The sequence below is a fragment of the Acinonyx jubatus genome, chromosome E4, assembly GCF_027475565.1.
Source record: "Acinonyx jubatus isolate Ajub_Pintada_27869175 chromosome E4, VMU_Ajub_asm_v1.0, whole genome shotgun sequence".
In the NCBI taxonomy this organism is placed as follows: domain Eukaryota; kingdom Metazoa; phylum Chordata; class Mammalia; order Carnivora; family Felidae; genus Acinonyx; species Acinonyx jubatus.
In genome coordinates, this window is record NC_069395.1 from 64,621,021 (window position 1) to 64,633,882 (window position 12,862).

The window sequence follows — 12,862 nt, forward strand, 5'->3', positions numbered from 1 at the left end:
CGCTTTGAAATAAATTTGTATTTTTTAGTTCAACACAATATATACATATGCAAATAGTGGTTAATTATACGATGGATGTCATATACTCAGTTCAAAGACAATGCCCATTTCACATTCCACATTCATTTTTTGGAAATTGAGATGTTACTGGCATATAACATCTTGTTAGTTTTAAGTGTATAATCATACTTTTACATTCTTAAAACTCTCTATTAAATTTTATAGCCCCCCCCCCAATAAAAGTCAATAACCAACAGGACAGAACAAAGCTGGAGACTGAAATAATTTGAGAAAGAGATATTCATGTGAAATTCTGGCCAAAAAAAGGTCTGGAGGGTATTGCCAGAGGTTTATTTCAAAGAATCTAGTGAATGTTTTGGTAAAGTAGGGGAAAGGACTGAAGAAACAATTTCAGTGAAACTTGGCTATAAAAAAAAAAAAAAAAAGATAATCATACTTTCATGTAAGATTAATTCTCATCTGATTAAAACCTCACTTGAAGAAGCAACCAAAAAGTTAGTGCATAGGTTCACAGTCGAAAAGTAATGAAGGGAACATAACAGACATCACTGGCATCTCATGCCTTAGATACAGGACCTTGTGTTTCTATTCCCGGGAGGTCACACACACAGAGGGCCCTCAAAGGTGGTGCTGCCTCACCACCACTGAGGCTGTGACTAACAGGAAAACAGCAAGTTTCTGTCTTAAAATACTCCCTGGAGTAATCTACCTTCTCCCTTCGTATGCGTTTAAAGACAGCCTTAAATATGAATAGTACCTGCAACTTCAAGAGCTTTGGCTAAATTAAACCCCTAGCATATTTCACGAATTTTATACTCACAAGTTTGAAAACAACTCTGCCAAGAAGTCGAACGGAATCCGGGGGATACCTGGGTTTGCAGCTTTTAAGACATTTGCATTCCCGCTTGTGGTCTTGCCAAGCTTTTTTCTGTTAAGATGAGAGTGGGGAGGGAACATGTGACAGAGAAATGTAACTTTCATTTACAATGGCTTTGAACATTGAGAGTCATCAACACTAATTTAATTTCAACAGCCTAAATAGAACTGCATAATAGAAAATGAAAGCAATATTCTAATACTGTTAATCATGCAGGATCCAGTCTTTGCCAAGCATGCAATTACCAGGCTGGACACCAAGGCTTCTGCTCCCCCTCTGTCCTTTAATATGCTATGCCCATGGTTATTACCTGGCTGGTGGAGTCCAAAGAAAGAATCATTATGGCTTACTTAATAATGTATAAGATAGTCTTTTAGCTGATTAAATAGAGTTCAATAATAGATGGTAATTTTGAACACAAAAAGAAAATATCTCACCAAATTAGGAAATAAACACATGGTTCAGGAAAATTAAAAGAGGGCAGACAGCTTTCTGAGTTTCTGTGCTGCTACAGTGAGTACAGAAATATCAGGAGAGCTAACATACAATAAATATGAAACCTTCTGTATTTAAAGACAACACAGAAAAGGGTTATTAGCTAAAATGACTAAATGTCACTTGCCCAGGACCATTGTGTTTTATTTATTTTGTGGTCCTGGCTTAATCATTAACAATTAATAGTGCCTCAGTTCATTCTGAAAAGTGTGGTCTGGATGATAAATTTCATGGTCCCTTAACTGATGATCCTAGCCATGTGCTGGCGTGGCTGAAAAGACTGAAAAGTGGCTGAAAAGTGAGCCAGTCACCAATCCTGCAACATTGTAGATTATGGACTCTCCCTGAGTCTTAGGGTCAGAAATGTTAGAGTATCCCCCTGTGAGCGGGAGACAGTTCAACCAAACATCTAATATGTTCTCTTCCAACAGGGCTGAAGTTCCATCACTGAAATGCCTGATGCTCACAGGCATTCTTGCTTCACAAACTATAAATGTGCCTCCCAACTTCTGGCCCTATTAAAATTCCTCCAGGAGGAACTCCCTTTTCCATCCACAGCACAAACATGCAGTGCACCCAAAAATTTCAAAAGTGCAGCAGCTATTTTGAAAACTGACTTTGATTCAAGTTGAAGCCAGCATTTTGTTCAGAATCACTGCCCCTGCTGAGTTGCTGTATGAAACTGTGGCCCGTGTGCTATTTCCTCATAATCCAAATCTTGAAGACACTGTTTACAAGGGGTGTCTCACCTCTTTTATCAACTCTACCCATGGTTGCCTCACTTCATTTCTTTATATCCACCATGGCAATGCTTTTAATGTGATGTTTGTAATCTTTTTCTTTTAGTATTTATACTTCACTCATTTCTAAATAAGACTGAGTTGCTTCGAAGTAAGGATGTATATGAAATAAGTTTATAAAATTAGAAACAGAAAATGTTAAATCTATAAAACAAATAGTCCTCTAGCATTTATTGAGCATCCTACGGTATGTCAGACACATGGGTGGGCAATTAAAAAATGGTATTTCATGCGATGTTCACAAAAATCCAAATGGTAGATATTATCTTCTATTAAAGATTAATAAAGTAAGGCTGGGATCTGACTACCAAGCTATGTAAACATAAAAGGGGAGTAAAAATTCTTAGTATGCCAGACAGGAGAGCTAAGTAAGTCCCATGTTCGTGCACTAAATTGATCTGGGCTAGGCAAAAAAAAAAGCATAATGGCTTATATAACTCTCATCTGACAGGAAAGAAAAACACACGGCCTTACCAACTATCAAATCACAGGAGGAATTTATCCCAAGAATGCTAATTAATGTACTGGACAATGTCTTCAAAAACAGTTTATAGTTCTAATGGCCTTCATATAACTACTTCTAATGTCCCTACTTACTAAAAGGCATACTATTAAACTATAACTCAGGGAAAGAAAATGTTTCTATTTGTTTAAGGGGCTAGTCTTAGACTAGCAATTAGCAATTTACCAACATGTGTAAGATCACTTAAAAAAAAAAAACATGGTTCTGGGGGCGCCTGGGTGGCTCTGCTGATTAAGTGTCCGACTTTGGCTCAGGTCATGATCTCATGGTTCATGGGTTCCAGCCCCGTGTCAGACCCTGTGCTGACAGCTCAGAGCCTGGAGCCTGCTTCAGATTCTGTGTCTCCTTCTCTCTCTGTCCCTCCCTTGCTCACGTTCTGTCTCTGTCTTGCAAAAGTAAATAAAATATTTTTAAAAAACACATACTTCCATTGTCCAATAAGTTTGAAAAATGCTACATAATGTATACCCCACTTAGAGATCTGAAGTAATTTAGTTTGTGAGAAGTTCGGTTTGCTAAAAAGCTCTGCATTAAAGAAACGTATAAATTAGTTAACACAAGTTTCTCACGATTGTTACTGCTATCCTTTGGGAAGGTAGGTTGGTATATATGGGCTCAGATAAACTAAATTAGTGATATATTAGCTATTACATACTTTCCTTCATGTGATCTTTGAATTCATAATCATTCACACTGACAGGAAACTAGAGTGCTGATATTTTTTTTTACTTCTGATTGAAGGGAGAACCGTGACTTTGGTGGAAAACTTTTCACTCAGTATTAAAAGTTGAGAAGCCTGACGGATGCCTTCATTGGCCATGTGGGCAGGAATGAACCACAAGTGCCAATGGGTCTCTGAGAAAACATTCTGGCCCTGTTCAAAACCCAAGCAAGTGTCCAGATGACAAAGGACTGCACCTACCAAAATAAAGCTGAGACCATTTGGACCAAAAGATCTTAAGAACATATTTTAATCAATACTTGCTAGTACAAGAGATCATCCATAACCCCCTTACGTTTGGAGCAGCTCAGTCTCCTGACAGCTCAACCAGGGTGAAGTAGCTACAAAATGTACCCCTAGGTAACAAACCAGTTGATCTGTTAGGTGACATTATTTAGAAATAAACATTCAGGGGCGCCTGGGTGGCGCAGTTGGTTAAGCGTCCGACTTCAGCCAGGTCACGATCTCGCGGTCCGGGAGTTCGAGCCCCGCGTCGGGCTCTGGGCTGATGGCTCAGAGCCTGGAGCCTGTTTCCGATTCTGTGTCTCCCTCTCTCTCTGCCCCTCCCCCGTTCATGCTCTGTCTCTCTCTGTCCCAAAAATAAATAAACATTAAAAAAAAAATAGAAATAAACATCCAAATTTTGGAGAATTCTTCTCAAAACAACTTTAGGTCTTTAGCATAATTAATATTGAGTTCTTATTTCTTAACAGTAATTAGAAACTAAACAGTATGTTTCTTAAGGCTATTCCTAAATTGCTGCAGGTGAAAACACCAAAGAACATATGTATCTCCCCATTTCTTCAGCAAAAAGATATCCATTCTTTTCATCTAAAAGCCAAGTCAAATCTATATAATAAACACAGAAAGGAATCATACCACTTAAAACTGGTCTAAAGCACAGTGTCAACTTTACAGTCTACTTCCTATCTTACCATGATATTAAAACCATGTTTCTAAAATGTTAATTATTAGGATTTATTGTTCAGCTTCACCATCATATCTTACTATGAGGCTCACTATCAGAGGCAAACCACAGAGAAGGCTAAGAAAGCAATCTTGTAAGGAACTGCATTTGACTTTGAAGCAAAACTCTACAATCTTACAAAAACATTAGGCATTATCTTCACTCTACAAACTTTAACTTTGATCTAGACCTCAACAGCTCATAATCTATCTGCCAGTTTTCTCAAAGACAACCTTCTTGATTTACTTTTTCCTACTTTTTTCCATTACTGAAATGCAGGATGTAATTAAGATTTTGTTCACAATACTGGCTGTAATGTTTTCTGTTCTCATAGTTGAAAACTAACAATAATGTACAATAGGCACAAATTAGCATGAAAGACAAAGGAAATTTAAATATTGCATTAAGACACAAAGACAATGGGAAAAAAGAGTCTGAGATGGAAAAAAAAAAGGAAATGAAGACATCTATGACTCAATTCCATGTATTGGTAAATGAATGACTCAAAAAACAACTTCAGAATCTCTACATTTTCATGTGTGGTAGTATTTATATTGATACAGAACATAAACTAAACCAGTAGCTCCCAGGGTGCCTGGAGGGGCTCAGTCAGTTGAGAGTCCAACTCTTGATTTCAGCTCAGGTCATGATCCCAGGTTCCTAGGATCGAACTCTGCATTCGGCTCCACACTGAGCAAGGAGCCTGCTTAAGATTCTCTCTCCTCCCCCTCCCGCCCCTACCCTGCACATGCTTCTCTCTCTCTCTCTCTCTCTCTCTCTCTCTCTCCCTCCCTCTCCCTCTCCCTCTCCTTCTCCCTCTCTCTCTCTCCCTCCCTCTCTCTCTCCCTCTCTTTCAAATAAATAAATAAATAAACAAGCAAACAAACCAGTAGCCCCAAATGGGGGTAACCCTAATGTTGACGGTTGTTTGGGAAATTTATGGAGGTGATTTTATTTGTTAAGATGCTTGGGGAGAAAACCATGGGCACTTAGTGGCCAGGAGGTGTCGGGCACCCTGTACAGGATAATTCCACACGATGAAGAATCGTTCCAAATCCAAGATGACTTTTAAAAGTCCAATAGGGGTGCCTGGGTGGCTCCGTCAGTTGAGTGTCCGACTTCGGCTCAGGTCATGATCTCATAGTTCGTGGGTTCGAGCCCCGCATCAGGCTCTGTGCTGACCGCTTGCTCAGAGCCTGGAGCCTGCTTCAAATTGTGTCTCCTTCTCTCTCTGCCCCTCCCCCATTCATGCTTTGTCTCACTCTGTTTCTCAAAAATAAATAAATGTACAAACAAAATATTAAAAGTCCAATAAAACATTCTACAGAGGGGAAAAACTTGTTTGTAATTATCCAAGCCTGGAACTAAGCCTTGTTTCACATAAAAAAACGAAGAGCTAGTTTTTACACAGCCTTGATAGCACTGAATTTGCTAGGTAAATCAAGGAAAGATTGCATTTTAAGAACTTTAGTGAAAGCTATTTAATATTTTATAAAAGCATATCACTGAAGGCAACAACACCGGTGGTATTTGGAGTTAGCAATAACACACGCTTTCTGATCCTGAATGTTGTACTTCCCTTTCCAAGGTGCTGTACAGATGCAAGTATATGACTTCTTAATTATGTCTTCCAGTCTAGTCATGCCTGAGCATGTATGTGTGTATGTGTGTGTGTATACAGAGAGAGAGCATGCATTATATAATATAAAATATATTAGTTTATTGTAAGTTATCATCATTTTCCTTCTCCTTTACATTCAAGTTATAGAATTACATTGATATTGAATTTTAAAAATATGTAACTAGGTAGATTGTATTTACTACGGAATTTCATTTCAAGATACTACAGAGGACCAAAAGTATTATTATAAAAAGCTAGAGTTAGGTCTATCAGAGCTCAAAACTGTAGAACTAGAACAATGCTACACAGCACAAACAGACATAAAAATATTTATTTAAATACACAGCCTGGGACAACCTCAGGGATTCTGACAGTAGTAACGAGACAGGATCAGGTGTATGAATTCTTTTTATTCACTGAGGGTGATTCCATATGTAGCTAAGTTTGAAAAACCACCAATCTAGACTAAATTAAAAAGGCTACTGTATATACTAATAGAAGAAACAAAAAAGTACTTTTCTATACTTATTAAACTATTATACAGTCCCATAGGAATGAACATTTTATAACACTGACGTAGGGAAAGTGTTTCTAAGCAGGACATAAAACCCAAAAAGGAAAAGAAGTGCATATTAAACTACATTAAAAATAAGCAACTTTTGTACATCAGAAAGAACAAACCTAATACCACAAGCAAGGTTGAAAGATAAAGGTCAAACCAAGAAAACAAAGTCCACAATGTATAGGAAAGACAGTGTTAAATGTCTCTAAAATAAAAGGAGGTCCTAACAAAATAACTAAAGAAAGGATGAATATTTCAATGAAGGAAGGAAGGAAGGAAGGAAGGAAGGAAGGAAGGAAGGAAGGAAGGGAAGGAAGGGAGGGAGGGAGGGAGGGAGGGAGGGAGGGAGGGAGGGAGAGGGAGAGGGAGAGGGAGAGGGAGAGAGAGAGAGAGAGAGAGAGAGAGAGAGAGAGAGAGAGAAAGAAAGACAGACAGACAGACAGACAGGCAAGCCAGCCTAGGACATGAATAGGAAATTCATGCCTAAAAAGGAAAGAAAAAATAAACAAAAAAGACAAACCACACCAGGGATCAAAGGCATGCTAACAGAAAGAAGGTAATACAGGTGGTCCATTAGTGTAGCGACTATGAATGAAACTAACAGCATTTGGAAGAGTCTAGGGTCTACGGTCTAGATCACTCCAGCCTTATCAGTAGAACTGTAAGGTTCTCTAATCTTTCTCATGGGTGTATGGTAATGAACACCAAAAATCTTAATGTGCATATTGTTGGTATACGAATAATATATACAATACACTTAATCCTAACAAATCTAATTGTTGTACAGAAATAAGTGTAAGAATGCTCATCATACATTTATTTAAAAAACTGAAAAACTGGTGGGGCGCCTGGGTAGCTCAGTCGGTTAAGCGTCAGACTCTTGATTTCGGCTCAGGTCATGATCTCACAGTTAAGAGTATCGAGCCCAGCATCAGGCTCTGCGCTGACAGAGCTGAAAGCATGGAGCCTGCTCGGGACTCTATCTGCCCCCTCCTCTGCTCATGCACACACACTCTCTCTTTGTCTCTCTCTCAAAATAAATGAACATTTTTTTTAAACTGAATGGTAATAATTTTTCAGCTTTTCCTAAAAGAAAAAGCTATTTTTGCCCTTTTTTCCTTAAGCTGTCCCAATATTGTTTGAATTTTCTACAAATATCATGTTATTATATTTACAAACAATAGTGAATATCATTATCTTTCTTATGTCTGGCAACTGTGATTCAGGGAGAAGCATTTTTATATGAAAGAGAGAGCAAAATTACTGTTCAATAAACACTTTTAAATATTTTTGAAAATCTGCTTGTAGCTCAAAGAATAGCTTAAATGTATTAATTTTTAAATGTTAAAAAAAACCACGCTTCAATGAAACCATTTGTAATGCAAAGACTTGCTCAGTAAACTGTTTTATCAGTTTATCTTCATTCACATCCATTTTTTTAAAGTAAGTGTACTACCAATTAGGTACATCTTGCATTTACCAGATGACAGACATCTGATGATTTCTTCTAAAGCCAGTACCATTTAGAGAAGATATAACTTACTATATATTTATCATTGATCATTTGAAATTAATGCCATCTAAAAGGAAGAAAGGACAGTAAATCCTAACAACTCTCTCTCTGGCCAGTCTCACATGGTCCTGATTACTAAAGAAGAGAATTGATGAGATGTTAAAATGGAAAGAGAAAATCAGTTTATTTCAACCTTCTTACACAAAATAGCCTTTGCACTACTATGACATTCCCCTCCCCTCCTTGGATATGATCACTACAGCTCAATAACCCATTTAAATGCCACTAAACATTGGGGACAAATGGGTGGCTCCGTCAGCTAAGTGTTTGACTTCCGTTTTTGGTTCAGGTCATGATCTCATGGTTCATGGGTTCAAGCCCCACATCCATGCTGATGGCGCAGAGCTTGCTTGGGATCTTCTCTCTCCCTCTCTCTCTGCCCCTCTCCCTTCCCCCACTCACACTCGCCAGCTTTCTCTCAAAAATAAATAAAAAATAAACTTTAAAAAAATAGTGTTAAACACTGGGCTTTGATTACAGTAAATACTCATCTTAGGGCAGTTTATTATTGTGTGGGATAGAGTATTACGATGCATATCGAGACTGGTTTCAGTAAAACACATCTAATTCATGACCGGGGCTCACCAGACATTCATTTTATAAGAGGACTGGATTCAATAATGTCTAAGGCAGCCTCTCAATTATAAAAATCTATGATTCTGTAAAATCCACAGGAACATATAATCTGAATTATGAATTATGTCAAAACAGGTCTGAAGCCTGTCCACATAAGGCTTACATAGAGCTGAAAATTTTCCTCAAATTTTAGATCATTTAGAGAGTATTTTCCTCAAATTTTAGATCATTAAAGGATGAAGAAATTGGCTTAAAATGTACAAAAAGAGAATTCTTTTTAGCCATTTATTCAACAAACGTGTTTGTCATTAATAACTGAACACCTTCTGGCGTGGAAGATTGTTACAATTTTTTTACCACATTTTCATGATTCATTCCACTCACAATCAATATTTACAGAGATTTCCTATAAGCAAAACTTAGAGAATACTTGAGTTGCCCTGAAACTTGCAGGAAGGAAAAGAGACCCAACAGTTTTCCAATCACTTACAGACCATTTAATAGCAAATAAACAATATCTCTATCTTCATGCCTCAAAAGTAGTCTAGTATCGAACTGCAGGTTGACAGATACATGAAGATCAAAGCTGGAATGTGGAACAGGAAAACCAGAAAGCTAAGCCAGGTGTCTAACAAGCTACAGCTGACTGACAGGTATTGGTTAAAATCTTGCATAAAATCTCCTTACAGCACGAGAGAGACCTAGTGATAGACGTTAGACTTACCACCTTACAAGCTTACTGAGTGCTGTATCAAATCTAGACCTTCCCACTAGGCTTAATCAAATTAGATAGGGCCCAATATAAAGGTGGAGTAGGGTAGGAGAATGGTCGTAGGGCATCAAGCTGACAAAAGAAACAACAAGTATTATTTCTCGGGAAAATGGAAATTACAGTTTCCTGATTTAACTGAGGAACAGTTAATAATATTAGTGCCCCAAAGTCAGTCAGCCATCATCTAGTGCAGAATTCAGGCCAAATCCATTCCGCCACCTGCTTTTGTAAAGTTTTACTGAAGCACAGCCACATTCACAGCTTATACTCCCTCATTTCACACTATGACAGCAGAGTTGAATAGTTATGACAAGAAATCTACGGCCCACAAAGCCTAAAATATTTATCACCTGGACCACTGCAAAATAAAAAGTCTGCCAACCTCTGATTTAGTGAGAGGTCAGATCAAGATGGAATGGCCTACGTGACATATTTTATCGAGAAAGGCAAAATAATTCACTCACCTCTACACACTTCCAATTTTCTGTGAAAGGAACTTCCATGCTAATCCGAACGTCAGCACTGTGTTCTAGCCGAACACGGCAATGGAGCACATATATTTTGTCTCCCCAGCCCAAGTAAGCATCAGGTTTTTAACTCCCAAAGTGGATTAGAAGAGCCATCAAGGAATGAGGAGTTTAACGTCCTTTCTACAAGTCAGAAACCGGGGGTAAGACAGGCTGCGGAAACAGGGCAGGAGGCCTCCTCAAAGGCCAGTTACCTTCCGAGTCTTTTCTGAGAAGGCAGCCGCCTGCCAGGGAGAACTCCAGCTGGGACCCGGCAGCAAGAGTAGACGTCAGGCACAAAAGGGGATTGAAAGTAGCCAAAAGAGAGAGACTTACCCCAAAGTCTTATACCAAACAGTGTCAAAATACCTCCTTGCTAGTGGAATGACTGTGAGGAAGCACAGGAGGGTCAGAGTCGAGGATCTAGCTGCATCTGACGCTCCTGTTTCTGATGCAGAGATCAGAACTTCTACTGGGTCTTCCCGCCCCACACTCACCCTCCTACGACGGCCGCCTCCACAGCCACCTCATTCTTCCAGTGGCGTAAAGGCTGTGAGCCCTTATTACAGAGGAGGAAATGATACCTCGGCGCACTTCAAGGCTCTGCGGTAAGTGGTATTTTTAAAACAATTTATGGAGCACTAATTTACAATAAAACGTACCAATTTCAAGAGTGTAGCTTGATGAGTTCTGACATATACACACATCCTTGTAACAACACCAAAGTTAAGACAGAGACTGTCATTACCCCCCAGAGTTCCTTTGTCTCCCTTTCCATCCGAGCCCTCCAACCCGGATAAGCGGTGACCTGGTCACCATCATTATACATGAGCTGTGCCAACTCCAGAACAGCACTACGTCCTTCGGTCTGGCTTTGTTCCCCCCACGCAATGTTTCCGAGATTCACTCATGTTGCCTCAGGTAGCAGCAGTTGGTTCGTTCTTACGGCTAGTTGTGTGTATATGCAGTGTGTGTGTGTGCGTGTGCGTGTGGGTGCATGTTCCACCTAGGAGCAGAGCCGCGGGCTTATGTGGTGAGTGCACACTTAACATTTTCAGAAACTACCAAACTCTGCCAAAGCAGTTTTATATTTACACTCCCACCAGCGGACTATGAGGTATCCACAACCCGGTCTGCACTCGGTGTAGTCAGCATTCTGCATTTTAGTCCGATGGGTATGTAAAGGTATCCCAATGGGGTTTTAATCTTCATTTTTCTGATAACTAATGATGTTGAGTATTCTTTGCTGTATATCTTATTGAAGTTCAAACCCATTCAAATCGAACCCATTTTACTGTGCTATCTTACTAAGTTGCATTTTCTTTTCTTTACTGTTTGTTTGTTTATTTATTTATTTATTTGAGAGAAAGAAAGAGTGCACATGGGTGGGAGAGAGGGGCAGCAAGAGAGGGAGAGAAAGAATCCCAAGCAGGCTCCACACTCACTACGGAGCCCCACATGGGCTCAAATTTACAAACCATGAGATCATGACCTAAGCCAAAGTCAAGAGTCGGACACTTTTTTTTTTTTTTTTAACATTTCTTTACTTTTGAGAGACAGAGCATGAGCAGGGGACACAGACAGAGGGAGACAGAATCTGAAACAGGCTCTAGGCTCCAGGCTCCGAGCTGTCAGCACAGAGCACAACGTGGGGCTCGAACCAATCAACCGCGAGATGGTGACCTGAGCCGAAATTGGACACTTAACCAACTGAGACACCCAGGCGCCCCAAGTGGTGAACATTTAAAATAAGTTATGGACACAACTCCTTAGCCAATTCCTAGAAAAGCAAAGAGCTCAGCAGGGGGTGTGCCTATAACATGCAAACTAACCCATCCAGAGCCCTACCTTGGCTCTCTGCTAAAGTCCTAGAGTAACTAGACCCAAGTACCAGGCAACTAGAGACCATGCCTATAATCCAAAACCCTCAGGAATTATACAAACTAGGCAGTCCTAACTGGTTTGGCCTGCTCTGCTTTGCCTTTTCCACAGAAAGCCTGTGGGAATAAAGACTCCAGCCTCAGCTTCCCCCTGCTCCCACCTTCCCTCTGACTACTGTGAGGGTTCTGCATGTGGCCCTGTATGGCAATCCATGCCTCCTGTTCTAGGGCCTAGGAGTATAAGAAACTTTGTTTTCCTGAGCTTCTGCTTTCCATCTTGTGACTGCACCTGACTATCACATGAAAGAAAACAGAACAGCGTCTATTTCTGGACTCTATTCATTGCTCTATACATCAATCCTAATGCTAGTACTATATTCTCTTCATAACTGTGGCTTTAGATTACGTCTCCAAGTCAGGTGGTCTAAATCCTCCAACTTTGCTCTCCTTTTACATAAAGACTCAGTTTAAGTGTTCTGCATTTCCATATAATTTCAGTCAGATTATCAATCTGTGAGTCTTTGAATGAAACTTCACTGAATATGAATCTATACAGTGGTATTTTCAAAATCACTTATTATAAGTGCTTATGGATTTTGAACTTTTAGAATCAATTAATAGATAAGACTTAACTTTGTGTCCCAGAACAGAATATAAATATTAGTCTTGACAAAAGTGAAGGTATAGGTGGCAAGTTATTGGACACAGAATGATAAGAGACAGAGGGATGAGTGGGAATACTAATATCTTCACCTTTAAAAGTAGGGAATCGAGAGATACTATCTATACAGTAAATCCCCCTTACCCAGGGGGGATCATTACAAGACTCCAGTGGATGCCTAAACTGTGGATGGCACCAAACCCTCTATATGTGACTAACAGGTAGGTAGTGTAGACAATGTGAACCCGCTGGACAAAGAGATGATTCACATCCCACGTGGGACGGAGTGAAACAGCTGGGACAGCGT

General features: G+C 39.6%; 1 protein-coding gene across 4 annotated transcripts in view; it reads right to left on the bottom strand.

Annotated features, from left to right (window-relative positions):
* The window catches only part of SMYD3 (SET and MYND domain containing 3), a 682,604-nt gene that overhangs the window by 502,332 nt on the left and 167,410 nt on the right, over positions 1 to 12,862 (bottom strand). For 2 of the 4 annotated variants that reach the window (XM_053209273.1, XM_027046248.2), the window contains exon 3: positions 842 to 949. The exons of the other annotated variants lie outside the window; for them this stretch is intronic. In XM_053209273.1, the coding sequence (XP_053065248.1) occupies positions 842 to 949 (108 nt within the window). The remainder of the gene's footprint in view (positions 1 to 841; positions 950 to 12,862) is intronic. 4 annotated transcript variants of the gene reach the window in all.